This window comes from Plectropomus leopardus, chromosome 8 (genome assembly GCF_008729295.1).
Source record: "Plectropomus leopardus isolate mb chromosome 8, YSFRI_Pleo_2.0, whole genome shotgun sequence".
Lineage (NCBI taxonomy): Eukaryota > Metazoa > Chordata > Actinopteri > Perciformes > Serranidae > Plectropomus > Plectropomus leopardus.
This window is the reverse complement of record NC_056470.1, coordinates 12,937,734-12,954,079: the sequence shown is the minus strand read 5'-3', so window position 1 is coordinate 12,954,079 and position 16,346 is coordinate 12,937,734. Positions and strand designations below refer to the sequence as shown.

The following is a 16,346-nucleotide window of genomic DNA, read 5'->3' as shown; positions in this document are numbered from 1 at the left end:
TTAAATTCCTTCCTCAACTCTTCCTTAAGATTTTTGATGTTACACTTGAGAATTTTTTTTTCTGTTGATCTTAAACTATCCCATACGATCTGCAGATCTCAATTCCAAAAAGGTTTATATTATTTTCTTATAGCTTTATGACTTTTAGATCCCAAATTAACACATATTCAATGCTAAGTATAAACAAATTACAATAAACAATTGCACAAATGATCATACCATGTGTCCAAATCCTTTTGTACTATTTTTATATGCCCTACTTGAACAATAAAGTTGGACAACATGATATTACATTGGCTAGAGGACAAGATTGAATCACGGAGTTGCCTGGGTACCAAAGATTTTATAATGCAAGGTAGCTGTAAATACTGTTTAGCAAAAGAGGATCTTATTTGAACCTTTAGCATGTGTAAAGAATGGTCAGGTAATAAACATCTGCTTCCTAATAATAAGAAACCTTCTCCACCTAATCGGTCAATTAACTCATTGGGAATCAAAACACAGAATCTAACACTTATTATTCCAACCCCTTATGAGGGACAATGATGTAATCTGCTACTGATTTTTTATCTTATTTTATTTGATTTTATCTGATTTTATTTTATCCTATTGTGATTATCGTTTTAGTGTGCTTCTGCTGTGTCATTTATTGTGCTTTTTACCTTGCTGTGCAGCACTTTGGAAACCTTGTGTTTGTTAAAATCGTGCTATACAGCCTAAATAAAGTGCTTTGGATTTGATTGATTTTCCTTTTACTGACACTGAAGTTATCTTTGCCCAAAGGTATTCTACTATCGATAACATAACATTTTACATCTCGCAAAACAACATTTCTCCATATGTGCTGATAATGCAATCTGAGTTAATACTGTTGGGAAAATTATCCACATTATTTATACAATCTTTGAGATTACCAATCCTACTGTTGATATACCTGCACACATAGACAGCAAATACATCAGACAGGCTAAAAATCTGAGCTGTTAAATGGCCAAATAAGTGGGAGCTAGTAGATCTTGTGGATCCTTCTGGAGGTAAATAGCAGGTAAAAATAACAAAACAATACCCAGAGGACCAGTTTTTAAAATAAGGTGCTAATATCCCTTCTACGGATTTATCATTTTCTTTAACTTCATAACTCTCAGACAGTTTGTTCTTCACAAAGAAACCGACTCCCCCGGATCCTTTACCTGCTTTACTGTGCATCCATCTGTTTTGATCAAACCAGGTGTAAGCCTGTAGATGAATGGCGTCATAGCCCTTTGTGATCGTGCAATTTTTCCCCTAAATTCGCTGTTCCGAGCCGTGCAGTGCACTATTGTGAGGTCATCAGTATTTGGCACAGTAAGATTGTCAGCGATAGGGTGAGCAATTACCGTTCAGCTGTGCAGGCTCGCTCCCCGCGACCCACGGCTGACATTGTTACCTGGGTCCAGCTGATCGCGCCTCGACAGTCTCCCGCTGCCAGTCAGGAAATAGTACTCCTTCCCCATCGGCAGTTCATTTTGTTAAGTTTTGAAATTTATGATTATTATTCTCTCTGAGTGTGACTTCGCAGAGTGAATGAAACACGATCATAGTTTGGATTGTCCCTCAGACTTTGTTTACGACGCCACGCTGCCACTTTATCCTGCTGGTCCGGGGCTCCACCTTGATTACACCTGAGCCTCTTCCTCGTAGCTTCATTCGTTTCGCATTATTGATCTCCAGAATGGGATCACACTGTAATCCATCCGACAGCAAAGATTTAATTCTCCCCGAGAGGATTTCTCCTTCAGCAAAGGGAAACCCCACAATAACGATGAACACTTGGAATTTGGGAAACGGGCACTTCGTTTCCTCCAGTTTCGCCTCAATCCAGGCATTCCTGCAGAAAGCTGTCCAATATGCAGATCAAGAATGTCTTGGATTTGCCTTACAGTAATGTCCATCTCGGCTTTTAGCTCTTCTTGGTTTTCTGCAGTGAGTCTCTTGAGGCGTTACACTTTGTAATCCAGGTGCAACATCTTTTTCCGAGGGAGGCGTGCACCTCATCTGTGATTTCAGTGAGACTGAAGTGTCCTAAACTCCTCCCGGTGCAACTGAGCTCAGCCAAGATAGTGTTCATATCGCTGTTTTCAACTTCTTTCTTTTCCATATTCCTCGAAGGCTGGTCTCCTTTATCACTCATACTTTACACAAACAGTAAACTGATTTCCACAAAAAAAATGTACAATATTTACTTGATAAATATTCTCTTTTCACTGAGCTTGTTATCAGCTTTTTTTGCATAAAATATGATAAAATCTTTTTTTTTTTTTTTTTTGGTCATATGTCCTGTCTCGATATACTATACTATGTGGTTATCAGATGTTTTTATGACATGCCATGTTTTGCTGTTTTTCGACATACTCTACCATGATGTTTCTGGTATTTTTTTCAACATCCTATATCATGATGTTTTGGGCTATTTGTTTTGACATGCTATGCTATGATGTGTCTGGACAAGCTATTTTGTGTGGTTTTCAGCTGTTTTTGTATTAACTTAGCTGCAGCTTTTTAACTTCTGTAAAGTCTCTATGAGCTTCAAGAGTAGAGCGGAGACAATGCTGTAGCTCTTGTTGAGCTTAGGTGTGAGAGTGGGGGAAGAGTGAAGCAGGTCCTCCACATCTCCAACCTTCCTCTGAGGAGGTTTGGGAGCAAGAGCCAGAAGAATAGCAGATGCTTCTCTTCTTGGCTTGGTGTCATCCTGGGGGTCACCGTGGTGAACCAATGATGTCTGGAGATGAGTCCATGGGAAGGGACTAACCCTAAGGTGCAAAAGGTGAAGCACCCTGGGGGTTGAGGTGCATGACTGTCCCTTTGTTCCAGAGAACAAGGAACATGCAGTCTCAGCCACCATTTCCACTGGAGCTGGACTTTCGGGAGATGCCTTCACATGCCCAATTAAAGTGGCACAAATGTACAAATCATCTGTGCAGTCCCTTGAATCCTAACAATGGCAAAAAAAATGTAATTAATATAGCATGGCTGAGAATCGCATATTACAGCTTGTAGAGACACATCATAGTATAGCGTGTCGAAAAAAGGTCTAAAATGTCAAACTATTCCATGTTGAAAAAATGGCTGAAAACAACATAGTAGCCTACTAAGGCATTTTGGTCAAATTTTGAACAACATACTATAGTATGATGTTTTGGTCAGATTTTGAACTATGTACTATACTGTGAGATTTTGGTCATTCTTTTGACGACATACTATACTATGACATTTTGGTCAAAATTTGAACGTCTATACTATGAGATTTTGAACCACATACTATACTATGATATTCAGGTCAAATTTTGAACGACATCCTAAACGATTACATTTTGATCAGATTTTGAACAACATCCTACACTATAACATTTTGGTCATTTTTTTGACGACATACTATACTATGACATTTGGTCAAATTTTAAACACCAAAGTATAGTGTGTCCAAAATATTGATGAAAATGTCATATTATAGTATATCAGCCAAACTTCATAGTATAGTTTAGTATAGCATGTATATTTAAAATGTAAACATACATATAAAATAACATGAAAGCAAGTAGGTTACAAATTATACACCAATGCGTATCGGTTTGCGCCCTGAAGGTATATTTAATGTTCGCAGCCCTATGAAGTAAAGGCCTTCTTTGCTCTACAAACCCTCCTGAGTGCCTGAACCTGGATCCTTTACACCACAGTTTTTTGGTTAGTTCATGCCTTTTTTTATCCAAAAAGTGGTGATGATATGTGAAAATTATCTTGCTGAACAAAACATTTAAATATTGTGAATTATTTCCTGCAATAATCCCAAATCCTATCCAATGGAAAGATTTGCATAGCAGACTTGTTGACAAGCCTTAAATAGGATGCTGTTTCAATGTGCTGATAACTTCTCTATGTTTTTAGCCACGAGCGTTTTTAACACCGTTTTACCAGACCTCTGGGAATAATTGATCTAGTTGGTAGAAAGTAGTAGCTACAGTCAGCTAGCGTTGGCTTGCAGGGGTACATCCATGAACAGAGTTGAAATATAAACACAGTTATACTCAAGCACATTTTAAAAAAAAAAACCAAAAAAAAAAAACCAAGCAGTCTGTTCAGTCATGGACCCATCTGCACACAGCTACAGTCCACTAGACTCTTGTATGCCTTCATCAGCTCCCCATGTAACATTAGTCATGTTAAGAGGTCTGGAGGACAGTCATTTTTAGATTGTGTCAAATTTTGTCAATCCAGCACATAACAGTCAAATTGCAGAAGAAATCCCCTTTCTTCATTTTGTATGGATCAAATCCAGAACCACCTTTCACAGACACCAGAAATACAGGAGGAGAGGGAAGAAGAAGAGGTAAGATGCAGTTTTATTCAGGTGAATATGACTTATAAAAGATATTATGAAAAGAAATAACAAATCATCACACCCCTTTATGAAGTCACTTTTCCTCTATTTCAAATTCATGCAGCATCTGGATTTTTCACTTTCTGCCCTCCATCTGAATTTTGCATGTCATAATAGTCAGGTGATTGCAAACATTGGAACCAACTGTTTGTTTATTATGACATTATAGGCTAACACAGTGGTTCCCAACTGGTCCGCCTTAAAATACTTATTACTGGTCTGCGGCAGTTCTCTATCCACAGGTCTGCTGCTGGCAATGGGGAGCATGCACAAGCTAATTTTGATGGGAAAGGCATAAAAGAAATAAGCACTTCAAAATAGTTCTGTGCAAAAAAAAAATAACCCTTTTCACTGCTTTTTTCTTTTCTGTTTTTTACAAACTAAATCAGTCACTTGCGGTCTATTCAGAATGGACCCGCGAACCAGCAGTTGGGAACCACTGGGCTTTTTGTCTTGCGCCACAAAAGTATTGATAGAAAGCACAACAGATATGAGGAAACATTTTTACTTTGAGGTGTAGTATGCCTTTAAAGTGGATACGAGCTAATTAAACCAGGCAGGCTGAGTGTGTGAAGTTTAAATATGGCGATATCATAATTACATAATAACGCGTTAATGCGTGGAGCGAAACCGACACTCGACTTTAGATCATTTAGTCATCGCAGAAGTAATAATTATTAAAAGTGGACTCATCCACTCCGGACACCTGCTTCTGAAATGATCTCGGTTAAATATATTATGTCCCTTTAAGAGGAAGGAAATTAAAGGGGGGGAAGTGAAGCAAGAAGGCACTACTTCCTCCTCGTAGCCCTCACAATCAAAACATTATTCGTGCGCAATGGGTGAGTCTGCATCTTCCAAAGGACATTGTGTAATCTAACACTCGGTGCACATTGTCGGGGAGCTCTCCGAGCAGCGTTTGTTGCAAAATGCTTCAACTGAACGACACGGTGGAGCCGGAGAGCCCGGGTGCTGCTATCATCCACCCTGCAGAAACCGAGGAGGGGGTCGAGGTTGCCTTCACGCCGCCGGAGGCCGGACGAAGCCTCAGACACGGAGCCTCTGTGGCCTGCTGCCCCCCGCTGCAAACGCTAACGCCTTTTCATGTGCATAACCCCACAATGCAAGCCAAAGTGAAGGACTATTTCGTGTTTAGGGTAAGTTAATCGGCACCGAGGCCTGTGTTGTTTTTGACAAGACCATATGCGTATGCCCCTTAAAAATAGCCCCTGTCCATACACTCGTGCTCTTAAAGGTACTTGTGGTTTATTTCAAGACCATTAACTCACCACAGCTAAGTACCAGGGCACTGCAGTGTATTACAATGCATTGTTAAGGCTACACCAGCACACTACAGGGGGGGATGTGCGATGTTGACTGACTGTTGCGTGATGCTGATCTCAGCCAGGTACCATTGAGCAGGCTGTGAGTGACATCAGGACCGTGGCACTCCCTTCCGAGGATGGAGAGGTGCTCAGCGTCTGGCTGCTGGCTGAGTGAGTATCCCAGCAGCATGCGACTGTTTTATTATCAGCCTGTAACATGAGACCACTGTTTTGATGAGCTGCTGCATGCACCACAGGGTTTATATTTATACACAACGTAGAGATTTGTTAAAGATACAGACTAAATGTTCGTGAACATTGAGCACTTTGATTTTTATCTTGTTTTAACTCTGTTGCATGATGATAAATGGGTGCCGAATACTTGCTTGTTTTTACTCCTCGCTTTCTAGATGTATATATACTGAACAAAAAACACAACTCTTTTGTTGTGCTCCCATTTTCACAGTTTTGAGATAAAGATTAAATACTCTTTCAATGCAATCAGTATATATGTTTTTGGCAGATTTTGGCTGCAAATTTGTTAAAACCTGTGTTAGTGAGCACTTCTCCTTTTTAAAGATAATCCATCCACCTGACAGGTGTGGCATGGTACAGGTAAAAATGTACTGCCAAATTCATGGAGATGGCATTAGAGATGTTTTGTGGCCGTGAACTGAATGTTCAGTTCAACTGTAACCACTTTGGTGGACATTGCTGCAGTCAGCATGCCAATAGGACCCTCACTCTAAACTTGTGACACGTGTGGCGTTCTGTTTTGTGATCAAACTGCACATTTTGGAGTAGTTTTTAATTGTTACGATCGCAAGGCACACCTTTGAAATAACGATGCTGTTTAATCAGCAACTTGAGATGCCTCACTCGTAAGCTGGATGGATTATCATGGAAAAAGAGAAGTGCTCACCAACATAGACTTTACCAATTTGTGACTGAAATTAGACAGAAACATATCTATTGAGTGCATTAAAAAGTCTTAGCTCTTTGGGAGTTTAAACAAAAGTAGTTGCATTGACATTTTTGTCCAGTATATTTCAGTTTCTATGAGACAAATGTTTTAGGCCAGGTTTCAAACTGTGCTTTAGAACTGTCAAAAAGCAGCTGGCATATATGTTAATGTTGTGTGGGGCTTTTACAGAATCGACCACTGGAACAATGAGAGGGAGAGACTTGTGCTTATTACTGATAGGTAAGTCAATAAATATATATTGTTGGCCAGTATGTTTTAGGAAATATACCACATAACATGAAATTTCATTTTGTAGATGGACACGATCTGACATCTTTTGGTCATGTGTGCAGGTCACTGCTGGTGTGCAAGTACGACTTCATCAACCTGTTGTGTCAGCAGGTCGTCAGGATCTCTCTCAACGCTGTAGACACCATCTCAGTGGGCGAGTTTGAGTTCCCACCTAAATCCCTTAACAAGTACGCCAGCACATTTTAGTTAGCCAACAGCAAATTAGTATTTACTCTAAGTATATTAATGCCAGAGTTAAAACTAGGACTCCACTCCAGCCAGCCAGCCAAGTGGCTTTGGAATTAATTTAAAAAAATGGCAGCTGAGATTTTGTTGTTGCCCAGTTGCATAATAAGTTCTCTTACAGACAGTTAAAGCTCTGTATTGTTGTGAGTATTATTGTTTTTTTTATGTTTTTAAAAAAGTCATAATAAGCTTGATTTATATAAAGAGAAACTTCATAGGTGACTAATGGAGAAATTTTTTGAAATTGGTCCAGTATTGGGAGAGCGCTGCAGTCACAACATCGAAAAATCACAGTCTGTGTGTGTACTAATGTACTATGTTCAATTTTAAGTGCTTGTTTTTGCCACTGACAGACTCAGGTTTTTATTCTAAGTGTTTGACAATATTACAGAAAGGAAGCTACAAGAAGCAAATAAAAAAAATCTTTACCTTTTGTTGATCTGGTTTAGGAAAATAGGCAGGTTAAAAAAATACAGATGTTTCCCTGTATTTAACATCTATAGAATTAAAAAAAAAAAAAAAAAAAAAGATGTACAGAAAAAAATAGTTGTGAAATATAGAATTTGGAAAAGGAAGTAAATAAAAAAGAATGATTTTAAAAAGAAAACTGTATAAATTCAGATGGAAAAAAAAAGCTTTTCTCTCTAAACATGGTGGCAGTGCTTTGATGTGCACATAAAGCTGTGATCCTTAAAAGTGACTGCTCTTACACTGTTGTGTTTTCCTACAGAAGAGAGGGCTACGGTATTCGGGTCCAGTGGGACAAACGTCCTCGGGCCTCGTTCTTAAACCGCTGGAACCCCTGGTCTACAGACATGCCCTACGCCACCCTCACAGAGCATCCCATGGCTCACGCTGATGAGAAGGTGGCCTCTCTCTGCCAGGTATAATCCCTTTAACTACATAAAATGCATTCTGTGTTATCATTTAATGGATTATTTTACATTTTAAAAACATCTGAGGATTTAGACCTTGAACCGTAAGCTACTTGGGACACTTTTGTGTGTTGGCCTTCTGTTTATTTCACAAGACAAACCATGGTGATGAGCGGTGCAGTTGTTCATTCATGCCAAATATGCAGCGAAAACAGCCCTAGCGGTCAGTCCAACTGTAAACAAAAGACTGATTGCTGCCTTAAAAACAAAAGTCACCCCTTTAGAGAAAGCCAGTTATTCATATAACTATAAGTAGTGCAGTCATGACCGTGTGTATGAACAGCTTTTGTAAATGTTGTTTGTTTTTTTCCTGTTGGCAAGGCAACAGCAGTACCTGGGGCATTTATGTGGGAATATGACTGCACTTTCTTCTTCAGAGCCACTAACATTGCGACATGTAATGGATGAAGCAAATTGATTTTAGCTGTAAAGTCTCAATCATATATATCCACTGTTCAACATGTCAGAGCAGCTGAAGGAGATGTTACTAGTATTTATATAGATTAGGGCTATCAAACTATTAATTTTTAAAATTGTGATTAATCACAGAATTTAAGTAGTTAATTGCAATTAATCGCATTTTATTAATCACATATTTTAATTCCATTATTTTGCATTGCAAAACAGTTCTGAAGACCGTATTGACAGTGTAAAGCATTTCTTACCAGATTGTTGTGATAAGGAATCAAATTAAAGCAAACACTGCATGGGAGAAGCAAAAAGTTGGCAAGTCTGTAAAGGGGAGACTCATGGGTACCCACAGAACCCAAATTCATTTAGATATCTTGATGTCAGAGGTCAAGGTACCCCTGTGAAATGGCCATGCCATTTTTCCATTGCCAAAATGTATCCTAAATTGGGGGTGTTAGTTTGACCCCTTCCTGAGATGCGAGCTAAAACGTTGTTGGTGCCACTGAATTCTTTACGTCTTCTACTTTCATCTAGTATCATCACACTGCACCGTACAGCCTTTTTAAAGAAAGAAATCTCGGCCAGCGATTAATGCAACAAACTCTAATCACATCGGGATAAATGCACTTACAGCCCTAAAACAGATATAAACTGTTCACTATGTTTAAAAGAATGACAGCATAAACGTTTGGAAGATTTTGGAGGGGTTATCTGGTTTCATGTTCTTTTTCTTTTATTTGCCAAGTTGGACAACTTCAGGACCCAGCTGGTGCAGGCAGTGAAGAAAGCCCATAAGGAGCACCCCATCCCCGGTCGGGCTAACGGGGTCCTGATCCTGGAGAGGCCCTTGCTCATTGAGACCTATCTGGGCATCATGTCCTTCATCAACAACGAGGCCAAGTTAGGCTACTCCATAACCCGCGGCAAGATCGGTTTCTAAGATCCACAGTTTGTCCAAATTACAACAGAGTTCAACCCATGTGTCTGTGTCACACTGCGCTGTCTGAGGGAAGCCGTCGCTCCAATACAGTGTAATGCGCAATCTGTGTGTGTAAGTTGAGCCCATGAGATGTCCACACCTCCTTAAGTTGGTGTTGCAGACAAGTGGTCAGCCTACTGTAGGTAAAAGATGCGCAGCACTGCATGGACTGTCTACTCATTTGTTTCAAGTGCCCCCGTTCCTTTCCTTCAAAGAGTTGCTCGCAGATCTGTCATACTTACAGTAAATGGGCCCGCAAGAGAGTATGCCCAAAAGCTAAAGAGAAAGGACACGGTACTACATCAATTCATCAACTCTGTACTTATTCTAAATTGAGCTTCTTGTGGTCTCATGCTTCTTGTTTAACCACTGATTGACAGACTCAAAACGAATGTGGAATTTAGATTTGGTAATGGAATGCAAAGATTCAGGTTGTCGTTTCAGGGTTAAGGATGTGCTTTGTTTGGGCTCGTTTCTGCAGCAAAAAATGCCTCACAGAGGAGAGCAGCGAAAAATGCAGTAAAAGCTAAACATCAGCCAAGAGTGTGTTCCATATTTACTGCATTAATATGGTTTGAAATGAAGGCTTATGCTATTCAGATCACAGGGCCATAGGGTGACTGTACTGAAAGGAATAGCAGCTGATAACTTGAGTTCAACGGTCATATCACATGATTATTGTAATAAATGTTACTAATAGGGAAACTGTTACAGGATCTGTACAGCGATACTGATGAGCTGAGGGCTCGGCTGTGTAACTTATGGAAAATAACAGCTGAAATGCACTCTTCAGCATCCGTGAAACTTGTTCAGTGGAGATGATTAATTACATGTTGTGACCTTCCTCTCTTATTGGCTAATGTGCTCTCCACACTTACAATCACCCGTTTATGTCTTTGCTCAGAGTAGGGAGTTATCCTCTGGAGAGTTGCATTAGCTGCTATAGCTAAAATGTTGCTGTATGTCACAGATGTTTTATGCAACATGTAATCATTATGTTAATTATGGTTACATGTTATGTCAGTCTTTATGTTTTTTTGTTTCGTTTTGTTTTTAAGTTGCCTTAAAGGTCCTGCATTAGTTTTAGAAACAAATTTGCACACACAAAGCTTTGCATTAGTTCATTAACCTCATACAGTATGTTTCTTGTGAAAAGGACATAGGTATTTTTTTTCTTTTTCCATACATTGTTGCGCTACCAAAGGTAACCGGCCATATTTTTATGTTCAACAATGCCAATGAATAATTGTGTCCCAAATGCCTTTTTTCTGGTCTTTACTTGTGCATGTTTCCTGCACGTTGAGTTTGCATGGCAAATGTTTTTAAAAGGCTTATCCTAAATGGATCTGTATATACTAATTAAGTTTTATTTATCTGTTATGATTTTGATGCAGTTAACTCATGAATGCTTGCAGAAGATAAATATTTCAATGCCAGCTATGAAGTATTTAGAGATTTTAAAAGAGATGAACTCGTTATTACAAACATGTGAAGGTTTACTTTTTGTTCCACATATTTGTAGCACAGTAGCCACAATGGAGAATAATAAATGCCTACATGTTCTTGTCAGGGTTTCAGCTCTGGTTATTGTGGGGAAGTGCATTTATACACGTTTACACTGTCGATGACGGCAACAAAGTGATCAAGTTACAGTTCAAGTTGCCGGACAGTTTTAAGAATTGTAAGCTTTTATAAATAAATCACACAGACAGAAGATGCCTTAAGGCTAAGTAAGGGTGCTCTGATCAGGATGTTTGGGCCCAATCACGGATTCCTGAAAGCTGTATTAGCCGATTCTTATCATTGGTCTACATGAAGCCTTGTATTTATTTTATAGTCTTATTTATAACTACTCCTAACAATGTTGTATATTAAATATAAAAATAAAGCAATGAGAAAGTATCATGAAAGCTGGTAACTTATTGGGTTGCCTTGAAAATTTGTCATATTCCTTGACATGACTACACTTAAAGTGTCAGATGAGGTTCATGGTGTTGAACTTTTTTGGTTTCACTGATCTACAAGGGATATCCTCTGCTTTCAAATTGTCTTTTTCAGGACCTGATAGAAGTGCCAGAAGAGAAAGTAACTTATTTGTTTTGCATCATATGATCTGCATTTCTGATCTGTCTTTATAGAGATAACTAACCAAACCATTTCATAGGAATAATATGACGTGTGGCCGATTGATCAGAGCATCATTACATAGCCCTTATATATTTAGTACTGCCCGGGCTGAGAACACCAACTGTTTTGGTAACACAAGGATTTTGATGACCAAAATTTTAGTAACTTGCCTCATGCTGCATTATCTATGACAAATTTATTGAAAAATAATTACACATTTTAAATACTAAACAAATACAAAATGCTTACAATGAAATTACAATGAAATTTTTAAAACTTTGTTAACCTCTACCTTCTCACAGTGTTGTAAACTAGTGCTTCAATATGCATTTGGTTATTTAAAAAGCGATATTTATCCTTTCTGTGTCTCCCTGGAGGAATGTCATGGTAGGTTCTCTATGTGTTTCACTAAGTTCTTTAAGAGCCCGGCGAGCAGCTACAGTTCAGCATGTGTTGGGATTTTCAAGAGGAGCGTTCCCAACTGTTTTCTTATCATCACCTTAACACATTCAGAGCCACGTGTTTAAGGCTAAATACACCAGAACTGTAATCCAGTTATTCTTGTGTTTTTGTGCGTTTTACTTGTCCTCCTCGTCAGTGTCCATGTAGCACAAACACAGCTGCTCCTTCCCGAGCAGGATCAGGGAGTCTCCACTGCAGTGCCAGTTTAATGAATGGACCTGGAAACCACCTAGCAGGATGGAGAGAGAAGCAAGTGTGACGACAATGCATTTACACATACATAAAATGAGGGTGAAAAAAGAAAATATTAAGAATCCACATTAAACATTCAGTTTGTAAACCCTAAAAAGTTTATTTGATTCTGACAATATATTTTTTTCCTACTTGGGGATTCTACGTAAAACACGGCTTTCAGGCTAAATAAAAATGAAATGCAACAACACAGAAGAGCATCACAAAAGGTAAAAGAGATACCACAGATTTGATGTTTGCACTTAAAATTCTGACACTGAATCACTGATATGATATCTTCACTTTGCACAGTACGAAGAAATTTGAAAATGAAAAGCCAAACTTAAGCTTGCATTTCACTCAGATCAAGCCAGTGTCATAAATCACAAGGTCCACGTTTGTTAGGCTTTTAGACTGAACCAATAACCTCTTGCTGCCAACATGCAGATGTTGCTTTGTGTAGCTGGTTTAGGGTTAGACAACAGACTGCACTGGCTCTCTCTTACATCTTACAGCACCATAATAGAGCTGCGTATTCCAGCTGTTTGACAGTTTTACTTCTTAATGGATGGACATTTTACCTTCAGTGGGGACTTGGACAGAGACGCAGCCGGCCGGAGACCAGAGGTAGAGTTTTGTGTTGCCTGTACACAGTGCCAGCCGGGGTCGTCGGGGGTCCCACTGAAAACATCGTACTGCCGATGTCTGCTCAAGCACAGCCTCCAGGCTCATCTTCTGCATGTCCCACACCCAGACAACAGTGGCCATGTTGTCTACAGTCACAGATACACAGATGCACACTCAAAGTAATTCTTAGCTTGTAAAACATGAACAAAAATAATCTGACCCTATAGTTGATGTGGAATGTGGAAACTGTAATTTATGTACACAATAAAATGTTACGCTCACAATAAAAATAAAAGTGAAGTTTTACCATTTTTGGTGGCTAGATAGCGACTGTCGGAGCTAAACGCCAAAGTAGAGACACCGATCTTAGGGTTGGCTCTGTCTGGGTCTGGTTTGACGACAGGAATTTGGACTGGTGGTGGGCAGATCTCATCTGGAATTGGCATCACAATGAATCAGAGTTTTATGATTATTATACAAAGTTGGTTATGTGACCTTTAGATGTTTTAATGAAATACTACCTAAAGAATGTTTTTTTTTTTCAAAAAGCTGACATACATTTGCTCTGGGTTTTGAAGAGGGTGGTGCCAATTGTGATGTTGTGTAGCGATAGGTCATCACCACCAACAGCTGGTCTTTTCTCCACTTCCTTGTACACAACCTTGAAACCCAACAAACAGCTTATAATTGAACTGCAATTCCTTTAAGGTTCATCATAACAGCTGAAAAATACTCACTGCTTTTGTGTTGTTGATGGTTGCTGGGTGCTCAAACTGTGTGATTTTCTTCCACGTGATATGATTGAGGATGCGCACCTGACATTAAAATTATAAAGTCATTTACTTTGTACTGATATTGATAATACAACAAATCACAGTCCAGCGATAAACATGTTTTTCACACTTTAAGTTTAAATTATTCTCTAATTCAAAAAATATGTGAATCTATTTCTTAAAGAATAACTCCACCCATTTAACACATTTAAGTCTGTTTGCAGGTCTTGAGCACAACAGCATATCTGGAAAAAAAAAGCTGTATAACAGATTTTTTGGCTCAAGATGGAGCTGCGCAAAGTCTAATAAATTGCCTAAAGTGATGTCTCCTGAGTCAGTGTCAGTTGGGGCTGAAAATCTTAATTAAGCTAAATATTAAGCTGCATTGTCTGCTGTGAGTGACTGGTTTTTGACAAGGAAGACTAACTAGCGAGATAAAAATAATTCACTGTTTTTAAAACTGTCCATCATGAGCCCAACAATGTCAGACAGGCGTAATGCCAAATCATTGGCGTACTCTTTTAAGACAAGTGAGTCTCAATGTCATCAGCCATCAGATGTAAACTAGCAATCCTGCTAACTCTGGCATATTTACATTTGTATTTTTATACTGATGTTCATTAATATGCTATGTCCCTCAAATAAATAAATCATTTTTGTAAGTTTTTGTTCATACTTTTTCATCATAGCTGCCAATGGCAAGGAACTGGCTGCTGGGGCTCCAGGTCACAGACTTGACACCCAGCGACCACTCGTAGGCACTGTAGGTTGACAGCAACCGGCCGTCCAAAGAATACAGCAACACCTTGTACTGTTGGGATGATAGAAAAACATGAAACAACAGCCAGGGGTGAAAAAGGTGACAAAGTGAACATCCCAGTTCGGGGGGGGTTAGGGGTGGGTCTGGGGGCATCATATCAAGCAATCTTTATCAGCATTATTAATGGTGCATGTGGGGGCTTTAGCGTATCTAGTATTATGACTTCCATCAAACCAGTACCTGTATGCTGTAAATTACACAGTTTCTTATCTCTTTAGTTTTGTTATACTATTTTAACATGTGATATTTATTTGATTTATGCAATAGGACTTTTGTACTTGTCTATAATATATGATATGATTTCAACATACCAAACAGGCCTCAAAAATATACTGTTAAAAATGTAGTTGACTACTTTGATGACAACCCTTGAGTGCACTCCTTACACTGGAGTATTCAACTCTCAACTGACCACTCTTCACAAGTCACTTTAGTTTCACTCCCCAAATGTGGAACAGTAGCCCCTGCATATTGTTTTTAATCAAACACCTTAAACAGTGATGCACTGGTGCAAGAGGTTCCTTCTCGATCTATCCAATTCTCTTGTTAAATCTTAAGCCTGTTAGGCAAATGACTCACCTCCAGACAGCTATCCCACACTGCCAGCACACAGCCATTGGGAGACCACTCCAACCCTGCCAGGTCCTGTGTCTCAGTCTCAAAATGCTGTAATGGAGTTAAATCGACTTAATCTACACCACACATTTACAGTAGTAAAGAAAAATCTTTTTTTTTTTTTTGAACGTTGAAAGTTTATGATCCATCTTGGTTAAAAACATTTACAAAGAACAAATATTTGTACTCTACGAGGCAGTAAAGCTTTTAAACCATGTCGTAAATCTCACTGTAATGAAATATATACACTAAATACTAAATATCTTTTAGGTCACCTACATTTAGATTTCTTCTACTGTTGCTTACTTATCTTACTCAAATGTCAAATGCATAATCATGGTCATAAAACTCAAGAAAAATTTGAATGTCCTACTTACCCTGAGCAAATGCCAGTCATCACACACAAACACACTGACATAGTCTTTACAGTCACGACGTTCAGCCAAGGCCATATAGCAGCCGTCTCGGCTGAAATCTATACCTGTGGGTAAGAGATGGCACGAGAGAGCTATAATTGAATCAGTTGATGACAATAATGATAATAACAATATTAATAATAATAATATACAATACAATACAGTTAAAAAAAACAACAAGAAATCAACCTAGGCAGACATTTAATTGGGTTTAATACTTATAGTGCAAGTTAGTACAATATATATCATAACAGTTTTAATATCCAGTTGTTGGATCCTCCATTCAACACTCATAAAGTTGTTGTTAATTGATGATAACTTAATAGCACTTCAAAAAAAATATTTTTAATTTTGACCATAACCTTTTTAATGGATTGGCTAGAAAAAAAAATATAATTATATATTTTGATATCTGAATATGTAACCCTCTTGTATATTTTATCCCCTGTAATTATCTGACCCTTTGGCACCATCAGGTTGTTGGTATGCAACTATCATAGCCATATTATTTATATGACAGTTTTGAGGGTGCAGTGGTCGCAAAGGGACATAGCATTGCATGCAGAAAACAGGGGAGAGTCATGGACAATCATTTTTCCCCAAGCTGCTGACAGGCCTGTTATGAGGAGCATGCCCCATTTACTGAAGAGGGGGACAGCTGTCAGCAAAGAGGACCATAGTTTGGCCTTATACCCAGGGTCGCTCCACAA

The 16,346-nt window shown here is 38.8% G+C and overlaps 2 protein-coding genes across 3 annotated transcripts in view; one reads left to right on the top strand and one right to left on the bottom strand.

Moving 5' to 3' along the window:
• Positions 1 to 5,061: 5,061 nt before the first annotated feature.
• On the top strand, positions 5,062 to 10,487 carry tprg1l (tumor protein p63 regulated 1-like). Its single transcript, XM_042492111.1, has 6 exons — positions 5,062 to 5,571; positions 5,819 to 5,910; positions 6,893 to 6,943; positions 7,057 to 7,182; positions 7,971 to 8,124; positions 9,332 to 10,487. The coding sequence occupies exons 1-6, from the start codon at positions 5,344 to 5,346 to the stop codon at positions 9,524 to 9,526; spliced, it is 846 nt and encodes a 281-aa protein (XP_042348045.1). The 5' UTR covers positions 5,062 to 5,343; the 3' UTR covers positions 9,527 to 10,487.
• The window catches only part of wrap73 (WD repeat containing, antisense to TP73), a 24,246-nt gene continuing 18,332 nt past the window's right edge, over positions 10,433 to 16,346 (bottom strand). For both annotated transcript variants that reach the window (XM_042492110.1, XM_042492109.1), the window contains exons 6-13: positions 15,598 to 15,701; positions 15,185 to 15,271; positions 14,462 to 14,596; positions 13,750 to 13,827; positions 13,571 to 13,673; positions 13,320 to 13,445; positions 12,967 to 13,158; positions 10,433 to 12,383 (exon numbers count right to left, since the gene is read on the bottom strand). In XM_042492110.1, the coding sequence (XP_042348044.1) occupies positions 12,271 to 12,383; positions 12,967 to 13,158; positions 13,320 to 13,445; positions 13,571 to 13,673; positions 13,750 to 13,827; positions 14,462 to 14,596; positions 15,185 to 15,271; positions 15,598 to 15,701 (938 nt within the window). In that variant the 3' untranslated portion in view covers positions 10,433 to 12,270. The remainder of the gene's footprint in view (positions 12,384 to 12,966; positions 13,159 to 13,319; positions 13,446 to 13,570; positions 13,674 to 13,749; positions 13,828 to 14,461; positions 14,597 to 15,184; positions 15,272 to 15,597; positions 15,702 to 16,346) is intronic.

What these genes read in the sequence shown, in the direction of transcription:
- tprg1l (XM_042492111.1), top strand. Translation starts at nt 5,344, where the DNA reads ATGCTTCAACTGAACGACACGGTGGAGCCGGAGAGCCCGGGTGCTGCT. An exon ending in AGGACTATTTCGTGTTTAGG is followed by an intron (nt 5,572 to 5,818) that starts GTAAGTTAATCG and finishes TGCTGATCTCAG; the next exon opens with CCAGGTACCATTGAGCAGGC. An exon ending in AGGTGGCCTCTCTCTGCCAG is followed by an intron (nt 8,125 to 9,331) that starts GTATAATCCCTT and finishes TTATTTGCCAAG; the next exon opens with TTGGACAACTTCAGGACCCA.